At 43.8% G+C, this 12,110-nt stretch overlaps 1 protein-coding gene across 2 annotated transcripts in view; it reads left to right on the forward strand.

Moving 5' to 3' along the window:
* The window catches only part of Kiaa0586 (KIAA0586 ortholog), a 95,401-nt gene extending 89,196 nt beyond the window's left edge, over positions 1-6,205 (forward strand). For both annotated transcript variants that reach the window (XM_032907905.1, XM_032907906.1), the window contains one exon: positions 5,875-6,205. In XM_032907905.1, coding sequence (XP_032763796.1) covers positions 5,875-6,026 — 152 coding nt within the window. In that variant the 3' untranslated portion in view covers positions 6,027-6,205. The remainder of the gene's footprint in view (positions 1-5,874) is intronic.
* Positions 6,206-12,110: the final 5,905 nt, after the last annotated feature.

Genomic DNA, 12,110 nt, shown 5'->3' on the forward strand with positions numbered 1-12,110 from the left:
TAGCATTTCAGACTGTTGGGAAGCAACTGCATTGCTGGAATGGTTGCTAGTTTTAGAAACAACATCTGAAGGGTGAATGCAAGCAAGCTGTTAGAAGAGCTAGGGGCTCTTGAGGAAGAGCAGATTGTTTGTTTGTTTGTTTGTTTTTTAGTCTACTTGATTCAAGAGCCAGTATGTGCCTAGGATCATGCTAGAACTTTGTAGAAAACAGAGGCAAATGAGGCAGTCCCTGGGAGCACGTGCTTAACAGCATAGAGGACTCACAAGCTAGTAGGGCTGGGTGCAGGGGGCAAGCCTTTAGTCCCAGCACTGGGGAGGCAGAAGCATGTGGATCTCTGTGAGTTCAAGGCCAACCTGATATGCATAGGGAGTCTCAGGACAGACAGAGCTATGTATCAAGAAACTCTGTTTCAAAACAAAAACAAAACAAAACAAACAAACAAAAAAAAAGCTTGTAAACCTACTGTGCTAGTCATTCTGAAGACAAGAGTCAGTCCCTGTCCATGCTATTGAGGAAGATGTGGTTCATTGGAAATTACAGACACATAAAGAACTAATTACAGTACAGCTTGGTATTGGCGAGGAAAGACATGCCTAACATTTTACCACTACTGCTGGCAAAGGTGCAGAGGGTGGGTTTTACTTTCGGGGCTGGGGTATTAAGTGAGTGGTTTAAAGGAATAAAATACAATGAAAAAAGAAAAACTAGAAGTTGAGGGTGTGGCAAGGTGGGGGTGATCTGGGGAGAATTCAAGGGTATGATCAAAATATATTAAATGTTCAGAGAATTAAGAAAAATATCTTTTAATAAAGTAGTCATCGACTGTTTGACCCATAAACCCATAAACACATATGACTATGTGTCTCTCCCAAACTCTACATAGGTGAAATGATTTTTATAGTTTTATGGTATTCATCCCCCTGAGCCATTAGAACATTCCACAGACCTGGATTAAAGATTGCAGTTGGTTCTTTTAAACTTTATCTCTTCTCCACAGTCTATAAGAAACTAGTCTTTACTGACATGCAAAAGAGAGAGTCAAATGCCACTGCATAGTCATCTTGTCAACCACTGTAATTATACACGTGTCTTGAGCCCAGTTCACGTATCAGGATGAGGTATGCTGACTCTGTGGCTGTCTCTGAAACTGCCCAGAAAGGGCTCCTCTTTGTCTCGGCTGCTGTGAAAGGCCATGCCTTGCTCGGGGTCCTCTTAGCTCGGAGGTAAGAGAGCCAATAATGGGTCACCAGGCTTTAAGATGTAGATTCATGGGGTTGGGGGATTTAGCTCAGTGGTAGAGCGCTTGCCTAGGAAGCGCAAGGCCCTGGGTTAGATCCCCAGCTCCGAAAAAAAAAAAAAAAAAAAAAAAAAAAAAAAAAGATGTAGATTCATAACCCACAACCCCAGATCCTCTAACCCAGAGGACTTAGAAGATGCTTAATCATTAATATTTCTAAACTATATGTAATAAATACACATATATCTAAGTGAACATTAAAAATCCTGTATTGTGTCAGGTGTGGTGATGCACACCTTTAATCCCAGCACTTAGGAGGCAGAGGAAGGTGGATCTCTGTGAGTCCGAGGCCAACCAGAGCTACATGGTGAGTTCCAGGACAGCCAGATTTACATAGTTCCAGGACAGCCAGAGATACATTGAAAGACATAAATTGCTTTTAGTTTTTACATTCCTTAGTCTTATAAACCCAGCAGCAGAGAGTGGAAAATATGAATTTTCAGTATTTTAAAGCAAAATTTTGGTGTTTTAAATATTTCAAAAGTATATTAAGTTATGCTCTGGGAGTGTCAAGTCTAGGGTCTGACTCTGGCATCTCCAGCTTAAGTGTACGCCAGGCCCAATGACACACTGCAAACCCTTGGGATCAAGGAGTCATCTTGTTTTCAGACCCAAAACCAGCTGTTGAAACAATGACATCATAGTGTAATGACACAACTGGAAATCCAAAGTTAAACTTTAAAGCATCAAGCTACATTTAATATAGGCAGAAAAATTTATATTGCTCTAATGGTGATTTATTGAGATGTCCTGTTCTTTATGGTTTTTTTCTTTTGTTCAGTGGCAGCCGTGATTGGGGGTACATGTGTTAGCCTTTTGTCTGTTAACAGTAATCAAGTGGCACTTTTAAAATATCCTGTCTAAAAAATTTTCTTTGAAAGTTCTAAAGCTGTGATTATTAGACTTTCGTGAACTTCTAAACAACCTTCCCAGAGTGTGCATTAATAAATAACATTATATAAAAATGGTATGTCTTATTGGCACCATTTTTATTTAAAATCATGTTATACCCATTTAGAGGCCAGAGTACAAGGTTGTATATAGCCTGGCTAACTCTAACCCCTCTATTTCTTCTTCCTGAGTACCACTATTTGAAGTTCCATAGCACATCTGGCTTGGGTGGTGCTGGAGATCAAACCCAAGGTTGTGTGTGCTAGACAAGCACTATTAACTAAGCTACATCCCCAGCCCTCTTCCGTTCTCTTACCAGTTTCCATGTCAACTCTCATTCTCCTTAAAGAACAGTGCCTTTTGTAGCCCTCCCCACGGGGCCGATACCTGTTGGGATGGCTCCTGCTTAGTACCTAGGGGTAAGAGCTGAGACATTTCCGTGTTCCAGTAGCATATATAACACTTCAGATGACCCCACAGATGAGAACGGGGATTCAGAAAATGTGTGTGACTGACTGCAGTCTCTTCCTCCGTCTCCCCTGCCCTTTCCCTGCATTTCTTTAGATGGTTTAATGCATTGTGCTCTTCCTTCCTCGTCTGGCTGCCAGTCCTTTTGTACTCACATCTGGACAGTTTGTGAGATCAGGAAGGTTGGAGCTGTTGTTTTCTTCACCGCTGTATTCTGCAGAGTCTAGAGCAATGCCTGGCACACAGAAGATACTAAATTGGTGTTTGTAGGAGGCCAGAGAAAGGGAGGGAGGGACGGAGGAGAACCCAGCTCTTCTTTCTTCTGTTATCCATTTCCTTTCCTTCCCTTTACCCCTCCCTGCACAGAAGCCTTAAGGGCACAGTCTGTGTCTGCTATTCCTAAGCTGACCTCATTGGCCCTTAACCATGACCTGTCCTAAAGGGACTAGTTGGGACTCATGAGATGTGCAAGCCTGGTGGCCTGAGTCCCATCCCCCAAACCCACATGATAAAGGGAGGGAACCATCCTCACAGAGTCGTCCTGGTTCTTCACAGAGCTGTCCTCTGACCTTCACACATGTGCCATGGCGTGCATATGCCCCCATTCATATCATATACACAGGCACACATACGATAGTATTAAAAAAGAAAGGAACCAGTGCTTGAAGTATTCCTCTCCTTGGATGCCACTGTTACTACACACCACTAACATGAAATTACCTCCAGATCCTTTTTATTATAATTAAAGACAGTTGCAAACCAGCTCTACCAATTTTGAACTAGACAAATTGCACTGGACTTTATTTTGACAGTCTCTTCCTGAACATGTTCCTATGACTTTGTCTCTTTTCCTGTTTCTTAGCACTTCCTACATCTCCCCACTATGTTCTCGTCTCAGTTAACCCTCTAAGAGATTGTAGCCCACACTACTCTGTCTGTGGCTGACTGCTTGTTCTGTGTCTTTAAAAGTGCTCTGCAGTCTTTGGAAGCTTTGATAAGTCACCTACTGGAAAGTCCGTTCACACACTGTGGGCATCTACATTGATCGAGGGGATAACGAGTCTGGTATCTTTGGTCTCTGTGCACCTCATAGACAGGCCTCTCATTCCTGTCTCCTTGGTCCATCAGACCTGCCCTTTGAGCACCACACTCAGTGCTTCCTAAGTGCCAGGCTCCCTCCAGAGTATCCTGACTCCCTTCAGCCATCGCCACAGTCTCCTCTGTTCATTCTTACACATATCTTTTCTAAAATGCATTTGTTCACGTTAGTGTTTTCTTTGAGATATTTTGTGAGTTCTTCATTTCCTCAGCAGGGGCTGGCCCTGCCTCCCTTTCAGGGCTCACCGTTCTTCAGGCCGGTCTGGGCTTGGCACCAGAACACAGTGCCCCTTGCACACAAACCTAAACCTATTTGGTCCTTCTTTCCGTTATTGCCCTCCCAACACCTCTAAGTCCCAGCTCAACAGCTACTTCTACGTGAATTTAACCGTGCACCCATTCTGTACTGTGAGGATAGGGACGTCTTGAGGATGGGCGTTACCTTTCATCCCTGGATCTTAGCTCTGGATGCACAGCGGCTTCAGACAGCTGTTGCTTACACAGTATACACCTTTGAAAAGCCAGGTCACCATCAGTCTCGGTCATCTGCTTTGTCCCACAGAGTCACTGTTAGATAAGAGATGGGAGAAAGGTCTTCAATTTTTTTTTTTAGTTAATATTTAATTATGAGGCAACAACTATAAGAAATTATATAATTTTTGTGTCACTTGCTAACCAGAATTAAAGAGGTCATATTGAACAATTTAATATGTGAATTTATGCATATAGATTGTATAACGCAGTTTTGTTCAGTTAGATAACTGTGGCAACAGTGTGGTTCAGGATAGCTGAGTGACTCGAGGAAGGGAGTATATGGGTGGAATATCCGTCAGCTGTAGCCCAGTCAGTCCTGTGCTCATTTGTAACTTCACTATAAATTAGGCGGTGCTCCTGGATGATTCCTTATTGGATGCTTCTCGGTATTTTGTGTCATAGCTTTGTAAAACATTGGTGTGTTTTAACAATTCTTATATCCTATAAATATCTTCAGATATGCTTTCAGTGTTTCCTTATTTTGATTTTCATCCTATCCCTGTAGGTCTAATACTGGGTGCAGTGTGTGGGGTAGAATATTCTTTCCCATATTTAATTAAGTGTAGAGAAGGAAGAAAAAATCCCTTGACAAGAATAAATGTTTTCCACATCAAATGTCATTGGCATTCTTCCTTAGACTATGTTGTATGAAATGTTAACTAATACATCTGCTGTTAGGCTCGCATCAGTGAGAAGTTTCTAACAGATATATCTTGACCTGAGAGTCCATTTAGTAGCAGGAAGAGGAAAAGCAAAGTGCTTTGACAAAGTTGGACTTGAGTTTGGAATATTTTCATTTTATTTTTTAAACAAACAGGCTACTTCAATTCACCGTCCTCTTCCTTCAGCTTCCTCAGTGCTAGTGTTTAAAGCCAGTGCCACGACGCCTGCTTCAGATCCTTCTTACCCTCCTCACTGCTTCTTTCTAGAAGCCACTCTGTAATCAATAGAACAGGCTCACTGCAGCTGTTGCAGTGGCTTCCAGTGGCTTCTAGTGACTAACACAGGTCAGCGACATCAGGGTCTTTCATGGAGACAGTGGCTCTGTCTCTGAACACTCATTGCAGTGGGGTTTGAATGATGACACTGCTGAGCTCTGCTGTGAGGTCATTTTTCCATGTGCTCTGCAAGGTGGGTTCTGTTCTATTTAACACAAAAACACTGAACATGTGAGTGGTAAGTGGTGATTCACCCCAAGTGACGAGCAGAGACTAGGCTTACACTAGCAGTCTGACTTAGCATCTGTACAACAGTTTTATAGTAAGCTTTTTGACAGTTTCATACATAGCTATGACAACCCTCCCATCACCCTTTAATCTCCCTTCTATTCCTGCTGACCCCTTTCTCCTTCTCAGCTCGCCCCACCTGCTTGAACTCAGTGGGGGAGAATCCCAGTCTGTGTACCATAATTTTTCATGCCCATTCTTCGGTAAAGTGTTGCCTTCAAGAGATCCATGGTACAGCAACTTGAGAAAAGGCATTTCCTTGTATGTGATCCTTATTTTCAGGGTCTCCCATACTGTGTGGAGAGAGCAAAGCGCGTGTACAGTCAGCCGTTGTCTGAATGCCTTTCTCCTTTGTGCAGGGGGCCCAGCAGATCCACTTTTCATTACACATGTGTCACCTGCCAGGATGTCTGTGACTCTACCCTCTGCAAACCTTGAGGATTGCTCTCAGTCCCTGAGCACCAGCTCCATGCATGGCAGCGCAGAGTCCTCAGGGACAGACACCTTCTGAGCAGGAGAAGCAGCAGCACAGCGTTCACGAAGACATGTCACTGGCTGCAGACCATGTTTGGACACTATCGGCCTTTGAACATATTGTTAAGGGAAAACATGTCTAATATTTTATTAAGGTGAAAGTGTTCTTTGGATATTTAGTAAGGCTTTTGAATAAAGTAGATATAATTATACTGAGTCTGGCTGTGAGTTTCTTAGAAGTCTGGGGTAACGAAACAGTGAGGAGGGCACAGCCCTAACTGAGAATTTACGGGTCACTCATTCTAACATTTCTGTAACAACAGTCATCAAGAGTAATTCAGGTCTGTCCACAGGGCCTAGATGAAGTCATGACACGTTTGTATATTACACTGTGTAGTTTAAAAAGAATTTTAAAGTGTGTACACATTGATACAGAATTCCTCTCAAAAGAAGACACCTACCTTTTCTGAACTTAGAGTAAAAACGCAGTCCTTTAACTTACTGTCCTTGTGATATACTTGAACATTTGTTTTAAAATGGTGTCTGCTCCTGACCAGGTTCACACAGGTTCATTCCTCCACCTACCACCACAAATCCTTTTGGAATAAAAGCTGCTAGTTTTTGTTTCCAGGGCAAGAACTGATGCCCACGATGCGGTACTTTAGTCACTCCCGACAGGGAAGGCAGCGACGGATGAGGCTGGCTCCGAACGCGCCCTGCGTGTGTTCTGTACCTTTCAGACCTTCAGTTCACAGTTAGAAGAAAGTGAGAAGGTGTGGCCTTGCAATTTGATTTCATTCTAGCTCCCATACTTGCTGGCCCTGTGATGGGTAAATGAGCCCCTTGTCAGCTGCCTTGAGTTAATGCATTTAATAATTATTTCTGAAGAATAATGAAGATTAGTGACAGTGCTTGTCAGGGTGGTAAGTGTTGGGGGTTGGATGAGGTAGGCGTTTCCAGCACTGGTGGGTACCAGGTAAGTGTGCAGTGAATGGTATCTGTCCCATCCTGAAGGATTTCAGCATCATGCACTAAACACATTAGAAGAACAACCTAACATTAGCAAAAAGAAAAAATTATCCTCATAACACCTATGTCACATCCCCTCCTCTTCCTCCCACCCTTCCTCCTCCCCACCCCCAAAGGCTTGGGTCATCACAGAACACAGTGGAAAGATTTCAAGAGCCAGAGGGAGCGGATAACTACAGCAAAATGGTGTTTTCCAAACACAACAAGGCAGTTGCAAGTGGGAGTTTACAATGGCTATGTCTACTGCGTGCATAAGGTGAGTGGTAGGGCAAGCCAGACAGTCCCAGCAGGGAGGGGAGAGATGGGCACATGCCCTGCGGTAGCTGAAGAGCCATATGTATTAGCAATTGATGACTGCTGAGAGAGGGAGAATCTTCAGGCTACATCCCAAACAGCTCCCCATACTGCAGTAGAGGGCCCTACACCCACGTGCACACAGCAGCGCTGAGAGGACACGTGGGTTAAAAACAACAAAACCCACATGAACCCACATGGGAGAGACTGCTCGGTGAGGTGGGAAAGGAACTGGAGATAGAATGGGGGCAGGCTTTCAAAAATCATTTGTGTGCATTTGTTCTCAAACAAAATGCTACCTCCCTGAAATACTCTTTCTGTCAGCACTGAGGCTTGCACAGAGTAGTTGCAGTCACCTTTCCGAGGAGTTTCAAGGTTATTTAGTAGTTATCAGTCCTACACAGTGGAACCTGTGAAAGACTACCAATGCCTGGGCTACATACCAGGGATTCTGGGTTAATTGACGTTGGGTGAGGTTCAGGCAATGGCATTCAAAGTGAAAAAAGATCTTTTTTTAGGCAACCTCAGTGTACACTCAAGGCTGAGAATTATGGGAGAGCAATTTAGAATTCCTTTCACCTCTAGTAGGGCCCAGGGTCTGGGGATTTCTTGCTGAAGTTAGAAACCTGTGCATGCAAAAAAAAAAAAAAAAAAAAAAGCCAGTTAGCCTTCCACATGCATTTCCTCTTAAGTCACAGCCCCTCAGACTGTCCTTAGGTATTCGGTTACCGAAAGGATTTGGGTTTCATGTGAGGACCTATTTTCTTTGCTGGGGCACTTAGAGTTTCTGCTTAAAATAGATTCGTTTAAACTGGTGGAAGGAAGCATGCTGCTTTGAGGATCTTGGTTTGGTTTTTGGTGCTCACGGACAAACCTGGGTGGAGGGAAATGGCCCGACCTACCTGACTGTTGCTTTACTCTCGTCACTGCTTTTCCAAACCTCTTCTGCTTATAAAGGATTTTAGCAGAAAATTATTATAGCTCAAAACATTTTTTTTTATTTAGACATGTTGGTAGTTTCCCCCAGCCCCATCATAGAAAAACCTACATTTTCTAATTTTAGAGTGAAAACATGGTCTTTAGCATATGGTTCTGGTGTCTGCTCACCACTATTGTGCTGGAAGTACCAGTCCTGGCCATGTTTACTCATGAGTTCCTCTGCCAGCCACCTCAAGTCCTTTTGGAATCAGGCTCATTCATTGATCATGGTCAGGAGATGCTTGCAAGCAGCAGGAAAGAAGAGCCTCCTCATGCAAGCAGTTTTCAGTCTTCTGTTTCTGTCATACATACATACATACATACACACACACACACACACACACACACACACATACATACACACACACCCCGCATACACATACATATACACACACACCACATACACATACACACACATACCACACACATACATACATACACACACATACCCTACATACAGACACACACAGACACATGCTACACACACACAGACATATACCACACACATACACACATACACACCCCACAGACACATACATATATACACACACACACACACACACACACACACACACACACACACACACACACACACAGACATACACACACACACACACCCCACCCCACATACACACATATATATACACACGCACACACCACACACACACCCCACATACACAGATACACACAGACACATACCACCACACACACACACACAGACCCCCCACACACACACACAGAGACACACACAGATACACACAGACACATACCACCACACATACATATACACAGACCCCCCCACACACACACAGAGACACACACACACAGAGACACACACACACACATCATTTGTTCTTAGGCAGTTTACATGCACATACTGTATCTTGATCATATTTACTCTAACCCCCACTCACCCCAGGTACCCCCAGCATCCCTCCTCAGCCTTTGTGAACACCCCCCTCCAACCCACTGAATCCAAACACTACTGCCAAGACATCTCACAGCATTGTTGCCTATGCTCTCACTCTTACTTTGTTTTGCACCCCCTCTTCTGCAGTGCTCCCCAAGCCTTGGGTGAACAGAGTTGTCCCACTTCGGTCTGAGCACTCAACAGTCACCTACACTCTGCACTCCGGCCAGTTGTGAGTCTCCGCATTAGCTGCTGCCCACTGCAGAAGCGGGTTCTCTGGCTGAGTGAAAAGCAGCACCAGTCCATGGGCGGACAGGTATTTAGATGACAGTTGACAGTTGGCATTTACCAAACAACTGTAGTAGAGCTCCCCTTTGCCCGCCCACTCTGGGTCTATGACCTTCCAAGCTGTGGCCAGGTTCATACACTGACTAGGAATTCCCGCTTACAGAACAGGCCTCATTCCAATCAGAAATGGTTGGTTACTTCCATAGCCTCTGTGCCACGATCTTTGCCAGCAGTCACATTTAGCCTGCTGTTGGTGTTACATCATTCAAAATTTGCCGCTCGGTATTTTTAGGCCTGTATAAAACCTAGCACTATGAAGGCCGGCCAGCCGAGAGTTTTTAGGTCAATTTCGGCTTTGTTTTCTCTATGCCCCGAAACCAAAGCATACCATGTCTTCTGCAATGGGGTCTTACTATCAAGTGCTGGTGGGCAGCCACGAGCAATGGCAACATCTGCTGTTGGCTGGGGGGAATAATTCATAGGAAGGTGTCCCATACTTGCACTGGGATTTCATTTGATAACTTGTGTCCTCTTGGGGAAGCATTCTCCGTCTATGTAGTGTATCAGTGCTCTATTTCCTTTTTTAAGAACAGCATTTTTAAATTAATTTGCAAAGTTGTGGGCTTCCATAAGGAAGAAAAAATGCATTCTTAGTTTTAATTTAACCCAGCCCTTCTTCCCCGCTACCCATCTCCACTGAAATCTTTTCACTTCCGGTACCCCACTGTAGTCCATATCACGTGCTTTTGCTATCCCTCAACCTGAGTCGTGTTCTCCATGCCCTCACCTACGTATCTAAGCTTATGCTCAAAGGGCAGCAAAAGAGACCCTCTGCATCGTCATGTGAGGAGCATATGGAATGGAAGTGCATAAGGGGTGGGAAGAATGTGAGGTCCTTTCCGCAGTTTAACACACAGGTTTCTAGTGGGCCTGTCACACGAGTTGGAAGTGGCATAAAGGTTTGAATGAAGTCCCTTTTGGAAAGGTGGCTTTGAGAGACTGGACGTAACATCTCATTGGATTAGGTTTTGCCAATAGCTAGATCTGCATGTGACGAAACACAGTTGTTAATGGAGTTATTTCTAGTACAAGACATTTTATAAATGATGCTCCTGGGGGAAATCCATGAAATGTGCTGTAGCCACTAACACCAATGGCAGCACAATGGACTAAAGCGAATTAAGCCTTGGCTAGATTACACCTCAAGTGAGTGACTTATCTCAGTAATGACACAGATAGATAATAGGCTCGGTTATGCAGGGCACACGTGGTTTCTTATATTCTGTCTTCCTTTTTCAACAAATGTTTTAAATATTTAAGAAATGCTTTATAGCTTGTGAAGCATCAGTACCATTTGGGGTGGGGTGTCCATGTCTTTGTGTGTATGTCTGTGTGTCCATGTGTGTCTGTTTGTGCAAGTGTTATAATGCTAGAAATTGAACCCAGTCCTTGTGTATTGGCATTACCACTGAGCTATTTCCCAGGCCACCTTTTGCTCTCCTCTACCTTTCCTGAGTGGAGAGTGAAGTTTTCTAAATTAGGAGTAAAGTTCTAGAGTCTCCGTGTAGTTGGATTGACATAGTCTCTACAGGGTGTTAGGAGTTGCCTGTGTTGGGAATCCAAAGTCCAGCAAGGTTTCCTTCCTGGTTATCTGTAGCATTTCATCAGGGCGGAGAGTCCCTACATCTTAATGCCTCACAGAGCATGTATGTATATTGTGAGCTGTTTTTGCCATTTAGGGCCTTGGACATCTGTAATTTGTATTTTGGAGAATTATGTAGTTCCTGCAGAAAGATTGTGAAAACAATCGTGTGCTTCAAATTCTGTAGTTGTGTAATTATAAGATCTTGCTTATATAGAACAAAGAGATGCAGCTGTAATTTTCTTTCTGATACTTTGTCTCTTTTGTCAATTTTAAAAGTTTTTATGTATTGTTTTGTGTCTGTGGGTGATTGGCCTGCATGTAACGCTGTGCACCTTATAAAAATGAACCAGGACAGAAACTGAGACAAGTATGAGGGGCTCCTAGAACTCTTAAATCCTATCAGTTTTGCATGCAGCATAAAGACACAGCACTTCTGCTCTGCTTCGTTACTAAAGAAGCTTTCCATAACTTTCCAACAGATGGAGACGTTACAGAAAACCAAAACCAATCAAAATGCAGGTTATGGAGTCCAGTCCCAACAGACACATCCATAAAACAATTCTCACGCCTAAGGCTCAGGGAGCATTGCAGAAGGATGGGGCAGGAAGGTTGTAAGAGCCAGAGATCAGGGAGTCTGCTGCGAGATCATGTTTCCTAGAAATGTCAGAAGCTACGCCCACAGAGCCTGACCTACGACAGCCTGAAAATGGGCTGAACCAGGACAAAAGTAACCAGGCATGCTGAAATGGTTGGAGGCCTCAATCCTACACAAGGAACTGCAGGCAAGTGGGGACCACTGAGGGTGAAAGAAAGTCTTCCCCGGGAAGAGTGCACCAGTGCTTGTCCAGTACCAAAGTCAGCCCTGAAAACATTCATACAAATGACATTATACAGACTGAGCAGTTATATTGAAGAATAAACAGTATATCCATACACACACACACATATGCACATATCACAACAATGGAAAGAGGCTA

Source organism: Rattus rattus, chromosome 7 (assembly GCF_011064425.1).
Source record: "Rattus rattus isolate New Zealand chromosome 7, Rrattus_CSIRO_v1, whole genome shotgun sequence".
NCBI lineage: Eukaryota > Metazoa > Chordata > Mammalia > Rodentia > Muridae > Rattus > Rattus rattus.